The sequence below is a fragment of the Suillus plorans genome, assembly GCF_016647745.1.
Source record: "Suillus plorans strain S12 chromosome Unknown HD556scaffold_81, whole genome shotgun sequence".
NCBI classification, from domain to species: domain Eukaryota; kingdom Fungi; phylum Basidiomycota; class Agaricomycetes; order Boletales; family Suillaceae; genus Suillus; species Suillus plorans.
Genome location: NW_024537465.1, coordinates 162091 through 186990, shown reverse-complemented (window position 1 = coordinate 186990; position 24900 = coordinate 162091). Strand labels below are relative to the sequence as shown.

Below are 24900 nucleotides of genomic sequence, written 5' to 3'. Positions count from 1 at the left end.
GACAATGGCGATAAAACCATTGTCACAAATATGGTGGCCAAGGTCCGAGACTTGCTCAATCAAGCTGTCCCTATTCAAGATGAAATCCATGATTATTGTGGTTCCTTAGCAGCTGAGTTTCGTGCGGCTAACACGGTCTGTTGTTATCTCAACACCACACTCGCATATTTGGAGGATATCGAGTACTACTTTGATGTGGAGGGAATTTCGGAGATCTGTATTGCTCACTCTATGGGGGAGTTGATGTATCAGAAGGGTCTTCGTGTGTGAGTCTTGGCATTGATTCAGTTCTCAACTATCTAGTATACATCTGCACAAATGTAGCTACGCGAACTTTTCAAGCAAGCAAATGCCTTGCACAGCACAAAGGAAATTACTGAAAGATGTTTTAATGCGCAGCTATGGTGTGGTGTACACGCTTCGTGGAGAATCCGCAAAAATCACTATTAGGTAGCGTATAGACTAGAACAGCAGATTGATCAGACACGTGACATTGTTTACGCTTGAACTCTTACTGCGAAGTAATATGGCTGCACGAATAAATAGTAAGTCTTCAAGCACTTCCTTGAGTCTGTATCTGAGTCATGGGTCCAAGCCGTCGGCAGCGTGACAAGGGGCTTAAGTGCCAGTGGCATGTGCTGAACGCAGCACACCAGGCCTCCCAGCGTCAAAATCTCTCAGCTGCACGTCAACAAGCCATGCATGCACCACAAGAGACCTCTGGCGACCACGAGCTGCACAAACACATATCCCATACTATCACAGGTCCTGGACGTGTTGCCATGCACACAGAGTATTTTGTAGGCCCAACGGCGACGCCGAATGTTCCTGCAGTAGCCCCCAACTCACCACTCAACGATAACGGATACAATGAATTCGACGTTGTTGATGCTGCTTACATGGATTATCTCGCTGAAACCGATGAGGGACCTAAAAAGCGTAAACGCACAGCAGGGGTGAGTTCTTTTTGTGTGCAAGTTGTGTTGTTCAAGTTTTTGTGACTGATTCTAATGTTGTGTAGAATCGCCCGATGTCCTCGTGGTTGCTGGAGTGAGATACCTTCCTTCTTGAACTGCTTAGACTGGATGGCTGTGGTGATTATGTCTCTCAATATTTATGTCGAGGTTGTGCAGAATGCCCACTCCCTCCTCTCTATTGGTGCAAAGATTGCTTTTCCACAGAGTTGTACTGTCAACGATGCACTGTGGAGAAGCATTGTGCAAACCCATTGCACAGAATTGAGGTATGTACTGTGTTTTTGGTCTTAGGAACACATTTACCACAACTTTCTTTTCAAAGCACTGGAATAATGGCTATTTCGCCCATACGACACTCAAAGTCCTTGGACTACATGTCCAGCTTGGACATCCCAGCGGGGAGTGTTGCTATAACTCATCCACAGCATTTCACGACGACTTCGTAGTGCTCGATATCAACGGCGTGCATGAGATCGCCCTTGACTTCTGTGCATGTGAAATTGCACAATCTCCCATTGTTCAGTTGTTGTGTACACGGTGGTACCCTTCTACAACTGTTGATCCAAGGAGTGCCGCTACTTTCTGTCTTCTACACCACTTTCATATTCTCTCCTTGGAGTCCAAGGCATCCGCCTTCGAATATTGGCAGACATTGGCTCGTCTCACTGATAACGCGGGAGTAAGTCCTCCCAAGGCAAGTGTTTGATGTCACACAGCTTGTTTTTTGCTTTCTGACTGTTCCATTACAGGATCGTTATGAGGCATTGCTGAGAATGATGAAGCAGTGGTGCAACATCACTCTCCTTAAACGATCGGGTTATGGACATGACCCTGCCGGTGTTTGCGCTGCTACACCAGGTGCCTGCGCAGTGTTGTGTGCTGCATGTCCCCAGCCAGGAAAGAACATGCCGGATGACTGGGAAAAGGCCCCGCCTGAAGTTCGGTATGTTGTCTAGCGATTTTCTCTGCAGGATACTGAAAATGGTTATTATGTAGTTGGAAATATGCCCTTTTCCTGGCAATTGACGCAAACTTTTGTTTGGCAAGGAAAAATGTATCCTCTGACGAAGTCGACCCCGGTCTGAGTCGGGGGTTGTCATACTTTGTTGAAGAACGCGGATTCAAATCATTTCTGAACGAAGCAGGAAGACTGCCTCAAGAGGTGATTCTCCTCCCTTCCTCCCCAAGTCAGGCATACTTATATGATATCAATTTTGATCAGAAAAGCATGTGTGCGAGTCACAGCGCTGTGAATCTTGCAGACACAAAAAATGCACGAGGTTTGGCGGCCACAGGTGTAGGTACAGTGGACTGCACTCGTCACAATCTCAAACGACCATGTGCAGTTGGCGACCTCCAGAAGGGCAAAAGGTACATGACCCTTTTCGACCCTAATACCTAAATTGACTTTACATATGATAGATATGTTAATATGGACTATCTGCTCTTCTCGACATTGCAACAGACTCGCGACGTCATGGTTCTCAACATATCATATGATATCACTTGTCAATGGAGTAAGAACCTCTGGGACCGCATGTCAAGATATCCCTCTGCAATTCATCTTGACCTCAGCAACAAGACTATCGTATTCCTCGTCCCCAAGTTTCACCTTCCCGCTCACATTGCTGCTTGCCAAATTACATTCTCATATAACCTGATTAAGGGTGTTGGTCGAACTGATGGCAAAGCTCCTGAGCGTGGTTGGGCCAACATCAATCCAGTGGCAACAAGCACACGCGAGATGGGGCCAGGCTCACGGAGAGACATCCTAGATGATCATTTTGGGGATTTTAATTGGAAGAAGGTGACAAACTTCGGTAAGTTCTTCTTTACCTAACTCATACTTCGCTATGTATCTAATGTTTCATCAAGGTATCAGCCTTTTGCGCAAGATAAAGTCAGCTATCCCAGAACGTGAACTCCATGTACGTGATTTCGAAGATTTCGATCGCATGCTATCACAGGAGCGACCCAACGAAGTCGAAACATGGAAGTCGGCAGTGGAAATATGGGAAGAAGACAGATCGCAGCCCAATCCTTTCAAGATAAAGAGCAAATGTAAGCCCTATGTTTTGCCCTTGTAAGATACTAACCTCTTTCTGTTCTGTTAGCAATGTCACAAGCTGCCGTGCGCCTCAGTCTCTCACAAAAAGAAGCCAGGGATCTAGAACATGGGGTCAATGTTGCGCTTCACTCTGATATCTCCCCAAGTATATTAATTTCCTCCGGCATAGACTACGAGGATCAACAGTGAGTCGAGTTCTGGTTTTTGCCGTTTACACAACACTGAGTGACTATGACGCAGATGTCATCTTCAGCGTGACCATAGCGCCCTCGGTGTTTATGCCACCGACCTACAGCTTGCGAAGTTCCAGGAACGCAGCAATGCATTGCAGCGCAAGATTGCTGAATGGTGTAAGATCCAGCTGCTGTACCTCCCCTCAGTAGCTTGTATTCGAACCTCCGACATTGAGTCTAGTATAGATTCTATCCAGGAGGAGAAACCCTACGACATCAAGCTGTGGTTGCCATCACAGATTAGGCGAGAGACACTGCTTCCATGCAATGATAGTCTCTCCGAATATGAGTGGGACTTACAGCGTGCCCAGGCATTTGACGCCCTCGATGATCTCCGCTGGCAGCTCCACCTTCGAACACACCTATATAAGTTCAAGGATGCTCAAATTCGCGGTCAACGGGAAAATACACGTGCAGGTGTTATCATCAAGAATGTCGAAGTTAATGTATCCGTGGCTGCTGAGCACTATCGCAGAGCCTGGAATGCATTAAGCGCTCTCACACCCTCCCTTGCCAGGAATGCGTGGACGACAGAGCTGCCAAAGTTAGAGGACGGGGACACCCGAGGGATGGGAGACAATGCATTTGGAGAGTTGAGCGGGAACCGCACCTTGTCATGGATATGGAAAGCGCAAGGTGTAGCTACTGCAGGGGTGGAGGGTGAGGCAGTTCTCTCAGAAGGTGAGTGACCACTCTTGTGTCAATACTGCTGCTGAATGTTTTGATAGCTTTGCGAGTCGAATGGTGTAGATCGAGGGCCCGTGCAAATAGGTGGGTTGAAGAAGTGGAACTCCTGCTCGAAGAGATGTGGCGCGTCGGTGCTTTTCTTGCATGGCATGCTGTGTGGTGGGAAGAGCAGGCCACACGAAGGGTAGGCCTAGATGATGCTTCATTGGAAGGCATCCGAGGCTATGCCAAACGTCAAGCAGCCCTGCGCAGGTCCATGAGAGATGTGTTCCTCACCAAGTGGAGTATCATGCCCGCCCTCCTTCATCCCAAGGCAACTGCAGCTCCCATCCTGTCCATCAACACGGCTCACTAGTACTGTCGGTACATTTTGATATACCTTCTGTTTATACCAAATACAGACTTTTAATCTCTAAACTCGTGTGATCGACACGCCATTCTCAAGAAGCTACAACATTGAAGGCCCTGGACCCTGGTATGCTTAATCAACCATTATATAAGCGGGACAGCGAACAGCGGGAGTAGGTATGATCACGATCAAGATCAATCAACCATTATATAAGCGGGACAGCAGGAGCAGGCAGTGGGAGTAAGGTACGATTACGATCGAGATCAATCAATCATTATATAAGCGGGACAGCAGGTACTAAGGAGCAATGGGAGTAAGGTAATGTATAACGGATAACGAAGGATATCCTCGAGGGTCCATGAAGATGAAGTATAACCATATGTCGATAATTAGCTATGGTTATGGATAATTGTTCAGACCGTGCACAAAGGGTAGGACTGATTCCAAGGGGCTTGGCTTCAGCTTGTGCGCTGCGCCCCTTACCCGAGTATGTGCCCTTAACTTCAGAATGAAGTCCAGTGAAAGTCCAGTGAAGTCCGAAGGACTTCTGGAGAAGCGTGGGAAACTTCGGAAGGACTTTCCGGACGAGTGCGAGAAACTTCCGGATGAGTGCGGGAAAGTTCCGGAGGAACTTCCGGAAATTATGATGGAGTTTCGTCCTGACGGGGATATGTGTAATGGCTACTCAGGACAAGTCCTGAGTAGAAGCAAACAGAGGAAAGGCTGCAAGGACAAAGTCCGAAGCAGAATAGGTCTGGAGGACCGCGGGAAAGTTCCGGAGGAACTTCCGGAAACTCGGAGGAATGGAGGATCGGATGAGCGGAGGAGCGGAGCTCCGGCCTAGGGAATTTCTCCCTAGGCCTGAGATGGATAATGACTAAGTCGGAGGACTAGAACTGTTACGAGGACTTAGGGTGAAGGCTAGTGCGAGGACTAATATGTGTATGATATTCAGACTGAGGAAGTACAAAGATTCTACAGAGTTTATATACTACAGAGGACTTAACAGAGAGTCAGTCAGCACAGTCCGAAGCTATGCGAGGCTGTGGACGGAGGATGTAGAAAAGTCAAACACTAGTCTATCGGAAAATAGTAAATGAAGACGGAGATGAAGACATAGGAAAATAAAGCCGGAAATGAAACGAGGTACGGAAAATGAGGAAGTCTAACTCAAGAAGGAACATACAAAGGGATAAGGCATGGAAGATAGATGCGGGTCAGATCCAGAAGATAGACGTGGGTCGTATCTGGATGTTCGGAAGTCCGGAGACAGGTGATTACCATAAGGGGATGGGCGCTGATTTAAGGTTTGGGTTCGGACATGACAGATAGGTCGGATCCGGAGATCCGGAGATGTGGATATCAGATCTGGCGTCCGGATATCAGATGCAGGAGTACAGGGATCCGGACGGATAGAGGATTGGGTCTGGAGACATGGACAGGAGGTCCGGAGGTCCGGATGAGGCATGGGAATGTCGTCGGATGTTGGTCCGGAATGCGGGATATGACAATAATACTGCCAGGAGCAGGTGTCCCACCAAATCTCATGAGTCCGATTATGTAATAAGGTATAAAATATCTCAGTCTTTCCTCTGAGCATTGTGAAAACTATGAGGCTCGCGTCTTAACCCATTCCCTTTAGTATAAGTAGTTGGTCATCCTGTACTAGATTCTCTAACTTGAATCTACTCAATCTTCCCTCAAACATACTTCCCTCTGAAGCCCCCTCAGCTTCAGTCTCTAGTATCTTTTCTTAGGTGCTTGTCGCGCCTAAGTTTACCTCAATCGATAGCCTCATTGTCAGACAAGACAGTCCGCACTTTGAGCCTAGTGACTTCTTCTAAGACCGTTGTCTTAGAAGTCACGTGACACGCGTGTCTGTGATCACTGCCGACTCGATGTTGTAAGTCCCACTCGTTACACCGGATCCTTCCGGTTACATCACAAACATTAGCGGACGATGCCCCTCTTAGGGCTCTGCATAACAGACCAATTTGAGTGCATAACACCGATGCTTTGGCATCGGACTCGTGATTATACCTTCGGACTTTGTTTCCCGTGCTCAGACTTTTGAACACTTAACATTTCACTACCTTCAGACTAATATCAGATAGCTAACCCCTTGGTCAACATCAGGAAACCTACAATTCTGCTGAATGTCCTGATTTACCTGCATGACTGATATCAGACAACTGTCTGATATCAGTAACAATCAGTAACAATCAGTAACAATCAGCACATATCAGTTGTACAGATGTTACGACTGGGATGAGTCGAGCTATCTGTGTCTGAATAGACAATCGGCAAGATGCCAGATAGACAGAGGTCTGCTCTCGAATGAGAGATCAAGGTTTCTGGCTAAGGCGAGTGTCGCTGACTCCCTTAGAATAATGGTTCTTTAGACAGTAAGGTTGGAGACCTTACTGAAGGACAATGTTCCAGGTAAAACCCAGTAGATTAAAGTAAAGAATACAATCGTTGGTAACTGAGTCTATATAACTAATGTTCAAGCGGAGCTTGTAAATGGTTATCAAGATAGAAGCATGATAGCAAGAAAGATAAGGTGGACGGCCCGCTTGGCGAAGATAAGAGATAAGCATGATACGGACGGCCCATTTGTAAGCGAGATAAGAGAAATGAAGATAGGGGTAGAATGTTATTGTAACATTACCCCACTGCTACGGTTGAAGTCTCCGACTTCAATATTCTTCGGTGTTGATGTACTCATCCATGTGTTCGTAGTAGATTGGGTCTGCGTCAGCGTTGCAAAACTCCGGTTCATTGTACTGAGTTGCATACTCCCGATTTGCTCATTCTATTTCATCCCGAAGCTCCTCATCCTTCTTAGCCTCCCATTCTGACAATGCTTTGTAGAAGCCTTCGTCGGTGTAAACCAACGGAAATTGCTCCTTCTTGGAGGCGTAAGGGCAGTAGATGGATAGATGGCCAGGCTTCTGACTCTGGCATACGTGACAGTGGTATTCGGGACAGTTCTTGTGGCGGTGTCCGAGTTTCTTGCAGACACGACAAATGAAATTGTCTGAGGAGAACTGGGGTTGCTTTACTGTGATGACATCGGGGGTTTCGGTAAGGTCAATGACTTCACGCTTCTTTCCTTTAGAAGCTCTAGTCTTCGACACTCCGTGCACTGTGGCTCCCTTGCGGGTCTTTCGTTTAAAGACGACAGTGGGTTCGTGGATGGGCAATGCTCGTTCAGCTTGTGCTGGTTGAGCAACAGGTTGAGTTTCTTCTCTAGTCGTATCTGCAGCAGGTATGCCGCCGGGGGGAGTTCTAGTAGAAGGGCTTGGCGGGCGACCGACTTCGGTCGCGTTTCGTTCTGCAACAGTTCGTATAACTGTTTTGCAGACAGTGCTAAAAGCAGAAGGAAGAAGCTGAATCTCAAGACTGTGAATTTGTCTTTGGAGGTGTTGGCAGGCGAGTCTGAGGGCATCGTCCTTAACTTCCTTGAGTCTGAGTTCAAGGGCAGCGGTGGCGCGTATAACGTGGATCTGGGATAATATGGGGGCGGCGACAAATGCAGGTTCTTTGGAGAGCTGTTTTTCTAGTTCAATGGCGTGAGGGAGGGACAACAAGGTTGTTTCGACGATGGCGTCGTCGTCAAGGTCAATGATATTTTTCTTGTATGTGGAGTTTTCGAGAGAGAAGGCAGACGTGGACGATTCAGTGGGGGAAGGTGTCACTGGGGGAGTCATGATACTTGGGATGTCTTTGTTCAAGGGGAATGGTTCGTTCAGTTTAACTTGTGTCTCTCTTTATACCTTGTCAAGAGTTCTTTCGAACTCCGCAAGTTTTCTTCGGGTATCCATTCGTTGCTTCCGGAAGAATAGCCTATCCATGATACGAGATAGCGTCTTCGTTTACCCATCCCCCTATGGCTAAGAATAGCTTCCACTTCGTATTCTTCTTCGCCATTGATAACGTCAGGTGGGGGTTCGGCGTAGTTCGGTCCGTGTATCTCTGTCTCCCGATAGGAGGATAGTTCAGAAGCATGAAACGTGGGGTGAACTTTCCATTGTTTGGGAAGCTTCAACGTGAACGTGATAGGAGATAAGACTGCGGTGATAACGAATGGTCTGTATCGTTTGGGCGCGAGTTTCCTAGATGGTAACGATGTCAGGAGATTGGTGGCCGTAAGCCATACCTTATCTCCTATCTTCCATGGTCGATATTTCCCATGGCGAGATCTTTCTGCCATTCGCTGCATAGCAATGCTGTGGCAGGCTAATGCTTCTTCACATAATTTCTGGAGGTTCCTGAGCCTCTCTTCTGCTGCTGGCGTATCTGATACAGGTAAAATGTGGGGGATTCCCCGCGGCTCATAGCCCATCATGAGGAAGAATGGGGAGGTGTTTCTGGCGTCATGTTTTCGATGGTTGTGGACGAATTCGGCGATGGGGAGATGGTTGGCCCATTCTGACGGATTACTTCTGCAGTAGATTCGAAGGTAAGTTTCAAGTTCCTGGTTGAAGTGTTCTGTTTGTCCGTCTGTCTGGGGGTGGTAGGCGGTTGATGCAGCAATCTGGTATCTGAGGAGTCTGGCGAGTTCTCGAGAGAATTTTGAAATAAACTGCGGTCCTCTGTCAGAGATTACTTTATCATGGAGGCCAAATCTCTTGAATACGTTCTTGAGTAATAGTTTGGCCACTCCTTCCGAGGTGATGTTTTTGTTACATGGCGAGATAATTACCCCCTTCGTAAGCCCATGATCTACCACGATCATGATAGAGTTGAAGCCTCCCGACAACGGCAGATCGGTAATGAGGTCGACAGAGACCTGAGAAAAGGGGCGAGTGGCAGCGGAGGGAATGGGGCGCAAGGGCGGGGTAGTTGGATGTGTGTCAGCTTTCATCTGTTGGCATAGCGCGCATCCGTCAACGTATTTGCGAATATAAGTCCCCATAGCGGGCCACCAAAAATCCCGTTTCACTAATTCTTCCGTTTTGAATCGGCCAGGGTGCCCTGCCGTGGGGTGATCATGGTGCTTAAATAGCACATCATGCCGTTGGGCCATTGGCACATAGGCCCTCTTTTTATAAAAGAGGACGCCATCAGTGCATGCCCAGTCAGAGAGGGCGGATTTCATTGGGGGAAGGCATATCCCGTCCAATGCTTGTACGGCCTTCTGATATATGGGATCGTCGGCAGAGTCGCGCGCGATGCTATCCGATAGGTTGTCGTCAATCAATCGCACAAACATGGTATCAGGGAGGAGAATGCAATTTTCGTTATCATCTTTTCCGAGTGAATGGTCCGGGCGTCGTGACAGTGCATCGGGGGCAGCCAATTTAGTACCTGCAACGTGGTGCAATTCCAACTGAAAGTTTGACAAAATAAGCTGCCAACGCGCTTGTCTTCTCGTCAATTTCTGGGCGGAGCGGAAGTACAGGAGATTCATGTGATCTGTGAACACTATTACGGTGTGGGGGCTCCCTTCAAGGTAGTGGCGCCATTCCGAGAGTGCCCGGATGACTGCCAGTAACTCTCTATCAAAGATTTCATAGTTTCGTTCTGCGGGGTTGAGTGATTGAGACAAGTATCCACATGGATGGTACATCCCGTTTTCATCGGTCTGTAACAAAACAGCTCCAGTTGCTGCAAGCGAAGCATCAGTGGCGATCACGAATTGTCGAGTCGGGTCAGGATTTCGTAGTACTGGCTGCGACAAAAAAGCGCTTTTGAGGCGGTTGAAAGCGTTTTGGCAGTCGTCGGTCCATAAGAAAGGATGGTCCTTTTTTGTGAGGTCAATGAGGGGGCGGGTGATATCGGAGTAATGAGCGATGAATGCGCGGTAAAAATTACAGAATCCCAAGAACGATCGTGTATCTTTTAGGTTTTCTGAGATTGGCCAGTGCTTGATTCCGTCTACTTTGGCAGGTTCCATGCCCACTTCTCCAGGTCGGATTATCATTCCAAGATATTCTACTTCTTTTGCATCGAAAGTGCATTTTTCTGGTTTGACAAACAGCTTTTCTCTCCGAAGGATGTCGAGGATTTCGATTGTGCATGCCCGATGTTGCTGAAGATCTTTCGAGAAGATTAAAAGGTCGTCCATGTAAATGACTAACCATCCCTCGTTTATCTGCTGCTGACAAAGTTTTGCCATGAACATTTGGAATGTCGCTGGGGAGTTCGTCAGTCCGAAGAACATGACTGTCGGTTCAAACAACCCTTCTTCCGTTGTGAATGCTGCCTTCCAGCGATCCTCAGGGTGAATTCTAACGTTATTGTACCCTGATCTAATATCGATCTTTGTGAAATACTTGGCGTCATAGAGTCGTTCAATGAGAGATTTCGGCAAAGGGAGGGGGTATTGGTTCCGTACGGTCCAATCGTTAAGATATCGGTAATCTTGGCAAGGGTGTAATTCTCCGCTTTTCTTTCCTACGAAAAAGAATCCGCTGGCTTGAGGGGATTTTGACGGGACAATGAAACCTTTCTTGGTATTTTCTTCAATAAAGGTTTTGACAGCCTCTCGTTCTTTTCCAGATAATGGATAGACCTTTGATGTTTTGGGTATGAACCCTGGTTTAAGATCGATGCGATGATCTACCCCAGGTCGTTCGGGCGGGACTTTGTTAAGACCGTCCTTGGCGAAAACATCTCGGTATTGGTGTAGGAAAGGGGGAACAAGCTCTTCAAAGGTTTTCTTCTGTTTTTCTATTTCACCTGCGACTGCGAATTCTTGGGCTTTGTTACTTGTTTTTCCGAAATTTTGTTCTGTTTTTGATGTTCCATCATGGACAAGCGGGGTATCGAAAGATATATCTTCAATGATACGTACTGTTGATCCGTCTGTGGCGTATTCAACGAGTACTTCATCGTCGGCTAGTTGGTAAGCCAGGGGGTCAATAACTGGGGGTTTGAAATTTTCCGACCAAACATCGTCTTTAGTGTCATAGTTGGGGATTTCTTCATCCATTACTTCTTCTACGGAGGCGGTATAGGGGGAGGTGGTTTCATCTGTTGCCACCTTCACCTGTACTGGCTTCCGTAGTTTAGAGTTTACCCAAACTCGAGATGTTTCTTTTTCGATGATCTTTTTTCTTTTGAAGAGTGGTGGAAGGGATTTCCTTCGTCGTCTTTTATCGATGTTTCTTTCTATAGCCAATGACCTTTTTGTCGGCGGGAGTGATACTGTTCTGGCTTCCCAATCGATCTGAGGTTTTAACGCCGCGAGCCAAGGGAATCCTAGGAGGATTTTATCTTGTTTGGCGAGTTTCGCTACATTGAATTTTCCGATCATAGTTCATTGATCAATTTTGATCGTGAGTACGCAATAGCAAGAGATGAGTCCTCCTTGAGCGTCTGATCCGTCTGCAGTGATAACAGGGAAAGGTTGTGAGAGTTTATGGGTTTTTATTTTATGCCTTTTACAAAAGGTGTCGCTTATAAAGGTTACAGATGCTCCGGAGTCCATGATCATGGATGTTTCGACGGTTTGTACGTGTTTATCGGAAAAAATGGATGCAGGGATTCTTAATTCATTTCTGGTTCCGATAGAACATATTAGTCGTACAGGGGTGGGGAGTACTGACGTCGAGGCAGTTTCCCTTTCTAAAAATCCACTTCCATGAAGCGACGCTCTACTTCGGTAAAGTCGCTGTCTTCTTCTTCTTCGACTTCTTTCGCTTTCTCCTTCATGGTCTTCCTTCGGATCGGTGCCTTCCTTCTTGGGGTATCTCTCTCTTCTTCGTTCTTCTCCTTCTTCCTTCTGATAGGTGTTTTTCTAGAGGAAGAGGCGCGACTTTCGACTTCGTCATCGCTGCTGCTTTCCTCTTCTTTGTTTCTTCGGATCTGGTCCCTCTCTCTAGGGTGGAAAGAGGTGTCGTTGGCACGATGTCCTACTTGGTGACACTTGAAGCATCTTCCTTCTTTAAGGTGTTTTTTTTAATTCGGTGTCGGAAAGTCGACTAATGCGATTGACTTCCATGTCATCACTTCTTTTCGGAACATATCGTTGGTTTCCGAAGTTCTTCTTTTTCTGATGGTTAGGTCTCTCCTTCTTTTTGATAGCCTTCAATCTTTGATAGGCGTTATCAAGATTGATACAAGTGTTGACTACTGTGTCGAAGTTGTCGAGACTTTCTCCTGTATGATGGAGGCTGTCTTGAAGCCCATAGTCTAGGCCTTGTCGAAAGAATTCAATAAGGGGGGCTGGTTCAGTCATTCCTGCCCGGTGTGTGAGTAGTTTGTAGTTGGAGATGTAAGTGTGAAGATCTCCTTTCATTTCCAAACCGCGGATTTTCATCATCGCAGTTCCGGCTGGGTCCATGGGTTTAAAGGCTTCGTCGAAGTCCTTTTTGAATTGTGCCCACGTTCCATAACCGATCATCTGCCCAGAGGTATCTTTTCTTTTAGGGTCTAGGGCTGCTTCCATGAAGTCTTCTGCCCATATCGCTGTGTTCCCCTTCGTCATGTATGACAACACTAGGATGATCTTCTTTTTGTCTTCATTGTATACCTGATCATTAATATCAAGGTACGCGTGACATTTCATCATGAATCTCTTGGATTCTTCTCGGTCTCCGTCGAATTCGGGGGGGAGCCGATCTTGAGTTCTATATCTTTGGTTTTGGTCGACATGGTGTTCAAAGGAGGGATACTTGGTAAAGCTCCTAAGTTCAAGGCTCCGATCAGGGGAGTTAACGAAGTCGTGGTGTTGGTTTCGTTGCAGATGGCAACGGTTCAGTTTATAAGACTTTAATCTTTTGTTACGACTGGGATGAGTCGAGCTATCTGTGTCTGAATAGACAATCGGCAAGATGCCAGATAGACAGAGGTCTGCTCTCGAATGAGAGATCAAGGTTTCTGGCTAAGGCGAGTGTCGCTGACTCCCTTAGAATAATGGTTCTTTAGACAGTAAGGTTGGAGACCTTACTGAAGGACAATGTTCCAGGTAAAACCCAGTAGATTAAAGTAAAGAATACAATCGTTGGTAACTGAGTCTATATAACTAATGTTCAAGCGGAGCTTGTAAATGGTTATCAAGATAGAAGCATGATAGCAAGAAAGATAAGGTGGACGGCCCGCTTGGCGAAGATAAGAGATAAGCATGATACGGACGGCCCATTTGTAAGCGAGATAAGAGAAATGAAGATAGGGGTAGAATGTTATTGTAACAACAGATATATCAGATTATTAGACCAACAAAATCACAGAGTGTTCAGGTATGTCAGACTTTCAAAAGAAAGTTATGTAGTGATTCAGCAACATCAGATTATCAGACAAAAAAAATCACAGAGTGTTCAGGCATGTCAGACTTTTAAAGGAAAATTATGCAGTCATTCAGCAATATCAGCTTTACTAGTCTCTAGATTATCAGAAGTACAGATATATAATTTTGCAGTGTGTACAATTTTTCTGTACCTGGCGCAAGTGCAGACATCTGCACTAGTGCCCTATTGCCTAATTAGGAAATGCCCACTCACTGCACACTACAATGAGCTCAACATTTCATATGTCGGATGTTTATCTATTATCCAACAACAATTTACTACTAACTGATTCCTAAGTAGTTACATTAGAGATATATATTAAAATAAACTCTATGATATTTTATTATATACAATGTATACTACACTACTATACTAATGTTAATGTCTAGTACCATAGTGTAGCAGAGACTTAGTGAAATTTTGCATTTTTGATGATATAAGCAGTCATGTGATGTTGGTTGAAGTTAGGTGGGAAAGCTTATATAATCAAAAATGTGTCCAACAATTCAAGTCTTTTGACATTGTTCAAGTCTCCTTGCCCTCTTCTCTTTCTTCTTTTTCAATCCTTTTCTTTTTCCTCCCTTGCCCTTAGGTCAGGCTCCTGCAGCTGGATATTCAAGTTGGGATGTGTTGGTGTGGATGGGGCTTTGGGATTGGTGCAATGGTAAGTTTCCAATCTAATCCTCTCCTCTCCTCTGAAGACTAACTCCCTGCTCACTTCTAGCTTATATATTTTCGCATTTTTGGTCTTTTTGGTGAGTCTTTCCTCTTTTCTTTTCTTCTCTTTTCTTCCCTTCTCTGAAGACTAACTTCCTACTCATTTCCAGGCTATATATTTTCGCATTTTTGGTCTTTTTGGTGAGTCTCTTCTCTCCTCTCCTCCTCCTCTGAAGACTGACTCTCTGCTCACCTCTAGCTTATATATTTTCGCATTTTTGGTCCTTTTGGTGAGTCTCTCCTCTTCCCTCCTCTCCTCTCCTTTGAAGACTGACTCCCTGCTCATTTTCAGGCTATATATTTTCGCATTTTTGGTATTTTCAGTAAGTCTCTTCTTTCCCTGACCTCTTTTTGACCTTGATATTTTCGCATTTTTGTCTATTTTAGTAAGTCTCTCTCTTTCTTTTAGTTAGTAGTGTATATACCAATGTAGTAGCTACTTTGAATATGATTTTTGATGTTTTTGAATATCATAATGTCCTGATGTTGTGTGATGTTGTGTGAGGCTTTTGTACAAACTAAACTACATATATAATGTATTGCATCTCTTAGAAACTGACATCCTGAATTGTACACAAACAGTACCTCTGAGTGTCTGTAGGGCTGTTTACCACTGATTTCAGGCATGGCACTGAATTCAGCAATTGCTGCATGACTGCACTACCTGTAGGTCTGATATTAGACAGTTCAGTAGGGGACAGGAACATCAGCAGAAATGTAGGTTTCCTGATGAAACACACTTGTCTAGCAAGTATAGCAGAATAGGCTGCGCAAGACCACAACATTTTATATTGCTGGTTACTTACTTTGTGTAGTGTCCAGCAATTGTTGTCTCATTACAGCGCGCATGACATTCATCATTGCTGTCTGTGTGGACCATTCCAGCCATCAGAGGCAAGTAGTAGAAGGTAGATACAAAAAATGTACCATCATAGAGGCATACATTTGTCTCAAAACAAATCTGATGGTCACTGAGCTTGCAAATCACAAGAAACTTGCAAAGGAGCAGTCACTAACACCAAAATGAATTGTGTCAAGCTTGGAAAGAATGTGTGACTCACTGTAATTAATTGACATACTAATATATTGGCCCATGTAAATACACAAGGAAAGTGATTCAAAGGCCAAAGTGAGATAGAAGTCATATGTTACAGGTACAGTCCGCGGTCATCAAGTAAGTAGTTGCAGGCACAGTCAGTGTATGACATAAGCCGCGGGCCATGGGTAAGTTACCTGTGACCCGTGTGGGTTACCAATACTCGTGCAGTTGCCTAATGACAGCACTGGGCTCTCAATAAACTTCAATGTAGGGGAGTATAATGTAAAACTGTCCGAATTACTGACATGGATGGCGTTCAGAGTGAATTGCACAACTGTCATATCCCATATTCCGGACCTACATCCAATAATGTTCCCACACCTCATCCGGACCTTCAGACACCCTATCCATGTCTCCAGTCCTCTATCTGTCTGGTGTAGAAACAACAATACTGAGTGGAACAAACAAGGCTCCAGACTGTATCTGTAAATGTTGTAAGGTCACGCGTTGCCTAGTCTGCTATACCTGAGACGACAAGTGCGTTCGACCCTAAAGGGGAAGAGAGTGCAGCAAGGATCTAGTAGTGCGTGCTGAAGGCGCTACTGGTCGGCTGATGCGAAGCGCGAGACAGCGCGCAGGTGTGCGCGCGTGAGCGGAAACAAGTGTGAGTAAGAGTGAGTTTGCTTAAGTGATGATATGATAGTAGACAATAGATGTGAGCGTGAGGTGTCAAAGAATAGATTTCCACTCTGTGTCATATCCTGCGTTCTGGGTCCGGACCTATCACACTCATCATTTCTGGATTTCCGGATCCAGCCGACTTCTATGTATCGTCCGGATCCGACCCGTGTCTAACCTCCGTGCCTTATCCCTTTGGTATTTCCCTTATCAGTTAGTACACTTTATTTTCCGTCCCTTATTCATTTCCGTCTTCATTTTACTAAGTTCCGATAGACTAGTGATAGTCGTCCCATATGTTTTATCCATAGCTTTACATAGCCTCGCACTGCACTTACTGTTCTCCGTTATGTCCTCAGTAGTATATAAACCCTGTACAGTCTCTGTAGTTTCCTCAGTTCGAATATCATCTTAGACTCTGCTCATTCTCTCCTCCGTCCGACTTGAGTTTCTCTCTCGTCGACCTCCGCTCGTCTTAGGATTGATTCCTATAGACTCGTCACCTCCGCCTCTACCTTTGGTAGTCCTCCGCTGTTTCCTTTCTAGTTCGGACTTCGTCCGGATTAGTCTTATCTCTTGTTCCCAAAACGTCCGCCGGAATTCCCGCGCATCGGACATCGGACTCTGGACATCACCCAACGCCCTCCGGACATCGTCCGGTAACCTTCGGACATCGTTCGACAGCCTTCGGAAGTTAGGGGCACGTACTCGGGTAAGGGGCGCAGCGCACGAGCTGAAGCCAAGCCCTTCGGATCCGACCCTTGAGCACGTTCTTAACACTCTGCTCTGCTAGGTAGTAAGTGGGTACTCTGTGGTTCAGAAAGTTCAGTAAGTGAAAAGTGGGTAATAGTATGTAATGCTGGCACTTAAGTATGGCGCCTAAGTGCTGTCATGCGGAGCCAAATCACTACCGAGTGAGGTATGTAAAGATATATGTAAGTAAGGGTCCATAATAAAAATAAAGGTGGAACGATACACAGATAAGAGAAATAGGAATATACGCACTAGAGAACTTGGTGGACAGTGGATGGATGCTTCCGGATGGCTGGCGCTATAGGGCGCTGAAGCGCGGGAAAGCGCGCGCATATACATCATAAAGCGCAGGAAGTTGTGCGCGCGTGCTGCGCATTGTGCGGGAAAGCTGCGCCTCATATAGGAATAGCTGTGGATAGCACACAGAGTGATGCTACAAGTTCGTGCTATGTACTCCCTAGTGAATACTGCCATATCATGCAATGAGAGGCATGAGTCTCTACACCGGATCCCTGCACCTCTGCACATCCACATTCGCACATCCACATCCAGATCCCTTTACCTCAATACATCAGACCTCCATACCTCTGCAGCTAGCCTGCATCATTCATCCTTTGTCCCATCACCCTAATGTCATATCCTGTATATCCACGCTTCTTGTCCAGACCTCTGATCTGATCTGATCTGATCTGATCCAATGTATAGATCCGCTTCCAGTCCGATATACAATAAGCTTCTTAATTCATTTCCTGTGCATATAATATTAACACAGCCTATTCCTCTATTCGGTATTCCTTGTCCTCAGCATCTCAGTTATACTTACTACCGGTATGCTTACTGATCCATTAACCTATGCTTCATTTCTGACTCGTGCTTAATAAACTTTGCTTATGCTTCATACATAGCCTCGGACTCTTGCTTACTGATCTTTCCATTATTTCCTTAGTATATAAACTCTTGTATATGTCCTGTAGTTCCTCAGTCTGAATATCATATTAGTCCTCGCACTAGTCTTCACACTGAAGTTTTCATAACTAGTTCCTTCCTTGTTAAACATCCACCATAGGCCTAGGGAGGAATTTCCTAGGCCGGAGCTCCACTCCTTCGCTCCTCTGATCCTAAATTCCTCTAAGTTTCCAGAAGTTCCTCCGGAACTTTCCCGTGGTCCTCCGGACCTATTCTGCTTTGGACTTTGTCCTTGCAGCCTTTCCTCGGTTTGCTTCTACTTAGGACAAGTTCTAAGTAGCCATTACACATATCTGTATCAGGACAAAACCTCATCGTAATTTCCAGAAGTTCCTCCGGAACTTTCCTGCACTCATCCAAAAGTTCTCGCACTCGTCCGGAAAGTCCTTTCAAACTTTCCCACACTTCGGACGTCCTTGGACTTTCTCCGGACGTCATTCTGAAATTAAGGGCACATACTCGGGTAAGGGGTGCAGCGCACAAGCTGAAGCCAAGCGCCTCAGAATCAGTCCTACCCTTTGTGCACGGTCTTAACAACAACCTTCAATACTCCCTGAACATGCTAGCAGGGCGGACACAATCATGCCATTGAGCTCACCATGAAGAATTGTGGCCCCATTACCATAGCCTACTTGTCCAATGAGACAGTGAGTGATCCTACAGTTGTTGTGACAGCAAATGTCACAGCCCATAGTGTCATAATGATGCATGATTTTATTACACTTGTAAGTTAATTGTGATGCATGAACTGTTACTGTGCCTCTACCTATGCCTTGGTGAATCATTGAGAATCCCTAATGCATTATCAGGTACGGTTGACTATGTGTATCAGGTTAGTTTTCACCAAACAAATATTATTTGTTATGTTACTCTATTTGCGTATTAGTAAATACTGTGTGGCTGTGTCCATTTCCCCGCACCACTTGTCATGTTGTCGTTGTCGTCATCCTCATTGTCCTCATTGTCATTGTCATCCTCAGCTGATGCATCAGCTCTTGGAAAATGATTGAATATGATTTTACTATGCATGCAAGTTCCCACTGATTCCTAAAGACACCACAACTAAGTGTATCATTGACACTGCTATGTTCAAGTGTGTATCCTGTGGGAGACGGTGTTTTTGAAGCGAGTCTCTTCACAAATGCAATATCACATAATTCAATGCAGTGTGGTAACTATTCAGTTCTCTTGCTATAATAGCCTATTAGCTCGTCTTCAGCCTATGGTTGTTTCATTGTGAATCATGGTTCGTTGCTTGGGATGTTCTACTGCTTTTCCTCAACTGGACACCCAGACATGTGGGAAATGTTCAAAGCTTACAGCTGCAAGTGCAGCTGATCACGAACAGATTATGGTGCGTTCTCACTGTATTACTTTGTGCCTGTAGCCTATATTCACTGATGTATTCAGCAGCAACCACAGTGTGAATGCTGTGGCTGCGTGTATCCTTTCTTGTGCTCACTGTCATGTGCTGGATGCAGAGACACTGACAATGGTGAGTGAGCTTCATTATTTGCCACTCAATCTAATGTCAACAATAGCCTCAATGGAACCATCAGGCAGTGGTGGCAGTACCGCCATTAGCGTTGCTCAGACAATTTTACATCGACAGAATGTGTATAGCCATGAGGCAAGTCAGCATTGACTAAACCAGCAACAGCCACAAAACCCTTCATCGTTGAATGCAAGTGATGTAAAGCAAAAGGTTTCAGCTCTCAAGGCCAATGCTCAAGCAGCAAAGATTGATATTGACTTCACTATTCAGCAATATCTCTATGGAAGCTCGAAGCCTTCTAAACTGGCCATTCCGTCATCATGAGTAACTTTCCCTACCTCAGAACTAGCTACTAGTGCTTTTGAACAGCTGGCTTCAAAGGCGAGAGGCCTGTATAATAGTACGCCACCCCTTTTAGGACTATCCAATGTGGCTCTGGATCTTATGTTTGATTGGTAATGTCATTGCATAGTGGTCGCATTGTGCATACTGAAACTCCCCTGTAATTCAGGCACACAATTAAATTTTGCATGGTACTCAACAACACTACTGTAAATATGATTGAGGAACAAAAGTATCTGGTGTCAGCAACTATGGAAAGTCTCTACGGAAACCTGAAACAGGATCGCATGTTGTCTGAGAAGGATGGAAATGCGAAAACCCCAAAGATCACACTTCGCCTGTTCCTGTATGTCCCCAAGGCTGAAGAGGTAAATAAAATCAGTATCCCACAGGCAATTGTCTGACACATACAATCCAAGGACAATGATATCCAGGAAGTCCAACAGAACTGACACATGTCAACTCGGAAATCAACAGCACCAAGTTCTCGTCAGAAGCGGAAAAGGTCTCCATCAGGTGAGTAAGGCTGCAATTCACGATGATTCTCTTTCTATATCTGTCCTTGTCTTTTCCCTTCCTCCATTCACAAACTGTAGAGTTTACGCATCACATGGCTTTTGGTTCTCATTGCCGTTGAAGGTGAGGAATCTTGACTATAGGTGAAACACTAAAAACAGATGGGGCTCTACAGAAAGACCTGGATACGAGAATACGACTCGACCCAAAGGACAGCTACTGAGAGAAGTTCCTCGCTAATACAATGGAGGGAAACTCTGTCAACTAGACGGGCGCTGATAGACGCGAGAAAGTAACGCGTGCGTAGGCGATGCGAAGGCGCGTGAGATGCGCGTGTGAGCGAGAGATGCGGAGGGTACGCGCATAAGCGGAGGCGCGCTTGAGCAATGAGGGAAGGTGTTAAGAACGTGCTCAATAGTCGGATCCGAAGGGTTTGGCTTCAGCTCGTGCGCTGCACCCCTTACCCGAGTACGTGCCCCTAACTTCCGAAGGCTGTCGAACGATGTCCGAAGGTTACCGGACGATGTCCGGAGGGCGTTGGGTGATGTCCGGAGTCCGATGTCCGATGCGCGGGAATTCCGGCGGACGTTTTGGGAACAAGAGATAAGACTAATCCGGACGAAGTCCGAACTAGAAAGGAAACAGTGGAGGACTACCAAAGGTAGAGGCGGAGGTGACGAGTCTATAGGAATCAATCCTAAGACGAGCGGAGGTCGACGAGAGAGAAACTCAAGTCGGACGGAGGAGAGAATGAGCAGAGTCTAAGATGATATTCGAACTGAGGAAACTACAGAGACTGTACAGGGTTTATATACTACTGAGGACATAACGGAGAACAGTAAGTGCAGTGCGAGGCTATGTAAAGCTATGGATAAAACATATGGGACGACTATCACTAGTCTATCGGAACTTAGTAAAATGAAGACGGAAATGAATAAGGGACGGAAAATAAAGTGTACTAACTGATAAGGGAAATACCAAAGGGATAAGGCACGGAGGTTAGACACGGGTCGGATCCGGACGATACATAGAAGTCGGCTGGATCCGGAAATCCAGAAATGATGAGTGTGATAGGTCCGGATCCGGAACGCGGGATATGACAGAAGGAGTCCTTAAGAGAGTAGCAAGAGCACAGGTGACAATCAGTGGAGGAGTATAACCAGATTTCTAGTATTGGGGGGGAGAACTATACACTTTGCAGTATAACAAGATAAGGGGAAAGTAAGTACCAGAACCCAAAGAACCCTCTCTCTATTTAAGAAGGGATATTACATATATCATTTCCTTCCTCTACACTCAATTATACTCATACGTTCAAATAGTGTCACCTGAACGTTTGCGACCTGCTAAGTGCTATCAGAGCTCATACCGACCAAGATGTTCTGCTACTGCGCCCACCACTGGTGCACTGGCACCACTTGAGTTCGAATGCTTCAAAATGAAGTGTGTGACTTGCTCCGTGAATGACTTTGGGGAACCGAAGATGGTATACAGTGAGGAAGAAGAAGAGATCATGGTCGCTAAAGGATAGCAAGCTCACGTCAAGGTAGGAAAACCATATCAGGGTTACCTTGGTCAAGGATTGACAAAATTCGTCTTTCGCGTGAGTTCCACTACTTTTCTTCGAGCACTGGGCCTACTGCTGATAGCAACTTGAAATGCAGGGTCGCTACAACAACACAGACTATGCCGTCCTTCAATGTAAATGCATTCGCTCGAGAGATGTTGACAATGAAAAGGATTTGCTGGGCGAACTGGAAATTCTTCACCTATCTCAGTATTTTTTGGACTCGTTCTACAGACGAGGGGAAGAAGAGGATGTCCACAATCTTCCCAGTAAGCTTATCATATAGAAATATTGATTGAAGGCTGACAAGTCTATCACACAGAAATGAAGTGGAACATTACTGGGGCATTCATTGGGAAGCTTACTCAAAAACTTGCTGATGCTCCAAACAATGGAGAAGAGGATTTGCACAGCCTCGTTTTTAGTTGCTTTATGGTGCTCCAACTTCTCCCAACTGGTGCATTGTGCAATGAAATCAAGTTTTCTGGAAATGCAGAAGTAGGAGTCAATAATGACTCACTCAGAAGTGCCATAGATGCATATGCTCATCATGTTGCTGTTGATTCAATGTATGAGATGATCATATCCGATATTCAAGGTGAGTCTATGCAATGATTCTATTGTTTTGTTGTTGAGTAGCACTGCAGGAATTGTCACACCGGATTGATCTATTGTCTTTTTTGATCCGCAGTCTCATATGTGTGTACAATACTTTTATCCATCTGATGGTTACGTCTAATTTCTGCATCACAGTGCAAACGGTGACTCAGGCTACTGGGATCATGGAAAACCGGCAATCTCAGAATTTTTGGAGTCGCACAAATGCAACAAATTTTGCAACACCCTTGGCCTTGACACTAAGGTTCCTCCTCTAAGTCTGTTCAATACCATCTGCAAAGGTCCGCTTTGTATCGGTTTTGATTAGTACATACCAATCCTCACCCATTTGCATATGATACAACTCGTTTTACATTTACTCTTAATTTTCACCCCAACTTTCAGACTAATTCTCGACATTCATTCAAGCAGAGCAGTATATATTACCATGACCAACATAAACTACATTAATGGTAACATTGTGGCAAACACCTGCCAGACGTTCTTGAAAGTTAAGACAGTGAATCCAAGATCATTGAAGATTGATTGTGCAGCAACACTATACTCAGAGCCAATGAAACGGACAAGATCTTCTCCGCCAATCTCCTCCATAAGATTCTTGACAACGTCACGATCCACTGGTTGCAGGCAATTCTTGGTGCCATAGTCTTCATGCAGTGACATTGCAATGTTCGGGGAGACACCAGACAGTAATAGTTTATCATGGTTGTACTGAACAGTATGGGTATTGAGACGATGCTTCAGCTTGTCAAGCTCTTGTTGGATTAACCATGGCCATAGCCACTGAACGAGATCACTGAGACAGAAGTAAGATTAAATCAGAAAACAGTGCCGCCACACATGAACATACTATTGGCATGGATCCATATCATTATAAATTTCTTCACCTGCTTCCCAAAAGATCTTCACATTGTCTCCCCATTGGACTTGCACACGATGTTACGATAACATTCGCCTCTATCATTTCTTTTCTCATTACGTACTAAATGGGCTGTCCGTACCTTTCCCTTATCCAAGTGGGCCATCCGCCCTATCTCTTATCTCTTTCCAAGCGGGCCGTCCGCCCTATCTCTCTTATCTTGATAACACATTTACAAGCTCCGCTTGAACATTACCTATATAGACTGTACTATGCACGATTGTATTCCTTACTTTAATCTACTGGGTTTTACCTGGAACATTCCTTCAACAAGGTCTCCAATCTTGTTGTCTAAGAACCACGATTCTAAGAGAGTCAGCGACACTCGTCTTAGCCTAGACCCTTGATCCTCTCATTCGAGAGAAGACCCTTGTCTATCAGGCTTACCGCCGACTGTCCATTCGGACTTTGATAGCACGACCGATCCCAGTCATAACAAAAGATTAAAGTCTCCATTACCTGAACCGTTGCCATCTGCAATGCAACCGACACCACGACTTCGCTAACTCCTTTGATCGGAGCCTTGAACCTAGGGGCACTACCAAACATCCCGCCACTAAACAATATGACCACCAAAGTCAAAGACATAGAACCAAAGATCGGATCTCCTCCTGAATTCGACGGAGACAGAGAAGAATCTAAAAGATTTATGATGAAGTGCCACACATACCTCGACATCAATGATAAGGTATACGATGAAGATAAAAAGAAGATCATCCTTGTATTGTCCTATATGACAAAAGGAAACGCAGCAGCCTGGGCCGAAGACTTCATGGAAGCAGCCCTAGATCCCAAGAGGAAAGATACCTCTGGACAGCAGATCGGTTACGGAACATGGGTCGCATTCAAGAAAGACTTCGACGAAGCCTTTAAACCCATGGACCCCGCCGGAACTGCCATGATGAAGATCAGAGGATTGGAAATGAAGGGAGACCTCCACACCTACATTTCCAACTACCGACTCCTTGCGCATAGAGCAGGAATGTCCGAACAAGCCCCCCTCATCGAATTCTTTAGACAAGGTCTAGACTATGGACTACAGGATAGTCTTCACCGTACTGGCAAAAGTCTCGACGATTTCGACACCATAGTCAACACCTGCATCAACCTCGATAACGCCTATCATAGGTTGAAAGCCATCAAAAAACGAGAGAGACCAAACCTTCAAAAGAAGAAGAACTTCGGAAACAAACACTATGTTCCCAGAAGAAGCGACGATATGGAAGTCGATTGCATAAGCCGTCTATCCGACGCCGAATTAAAGAAACACCTCAAAGAAGGAAGATGCTTCAAGTGTCACCAAGTTGGACATCGCGCCAATGACACTTCCTTCCATCCAAGGGAGAGAGACCAGATCAGAAGAAATAAAGAAGATGAGAGCAGCGACGATGAAGTCGAAAGTCGCGCCTCCACCTCTAGGAAGACACCTATTAGGAGAAAGAAGGAGAAGGAAGACAAAGAAAGAGGGAGCACCTCTTCGAAAAGGAAAGCCCCGGTCCGAAGGAAAACCACGAAGGTAGAAGAAGAGGATGAAGAAGATAGTGACTTCACCGAAGTAGAACACCGCTTTGTGGAATTGGATTTTTAAATGGGAAGACTGCCTCGACGTCAGTACTTCCTACCCCTGTACGACTAATACGATCCATTGGAAATTGAAACGAATTGAGAATCCCTGCATCAATTTTCTCCAATAAACGTATGAAAACCGTCGAAACTTCTATGGTCATCGATTCCGGAGCA

General features: G+C 45.4%; 3 protein-coding genes across 3 annotated transcripts; 2 read left to right on the top strand and 1 right to left on the bottom strand.

Annotated features, from left to right (window-relative positions):
* Positions 1-698: 698 nt before the first annotated feature.
* HD556DRAFT_1434489 (uncharacterized protein) lies at positions 699-4320 on the top strand (the record flags this gene model as incomplete). Its single annotated transcript, XM_041305329.1, has 11 exons — positions 699-969; positions 1125-1243; positions 1300-1671; positions 1727-1920; positions 1974-2139; positions 2200-2348; positions 2400-2797; positions 2853-3038; positions 3092-3230; positions 3286-3959; positions 4007-4320. The coding sequence occupies 11 exons, from the start codon at positions 699-701 to the stop codon at positions 4318-4320; spliced, it is 2982 nt and encodes a 993-aa protein (XP_041154651.1).
* A 17291-nt stretch (positions 4321-21611) lies between these two features.
* On the top strand, positions 21612-22548 carry HD556DRAFT_1247039 (uncharacterized protein; the record flags this gene model as incomplete). Its single annotated transcript, XM_041298658.1, has 4 exons — positions 21612-21659; positions 21721-21892; positions 21946-22225; positions 22377-22548. Coding segments are annotated over 4 exons (672 nt in total), but the record flags the coding sequence as incomplete, so codon positions are not given.
* A 134-nt stretch (positions 22549-22682) lies between these two features.
* Positions 22683-23180, bottom strand: HD556DRAFT_1247053 (uncharacterized protein; the record flags this gene model as incomplete). Its single annotated transcript, XM_041298660.1, has 2 exons — positions 22683-23037; positions 23092-23180. Coding segments are annotated over 2 exons (444 nt in total), but the record flags the coding sequence as incomplete, so codon positions are not given.
* Positions 23181-24900: the final 1720 nt, after the last annotated feature.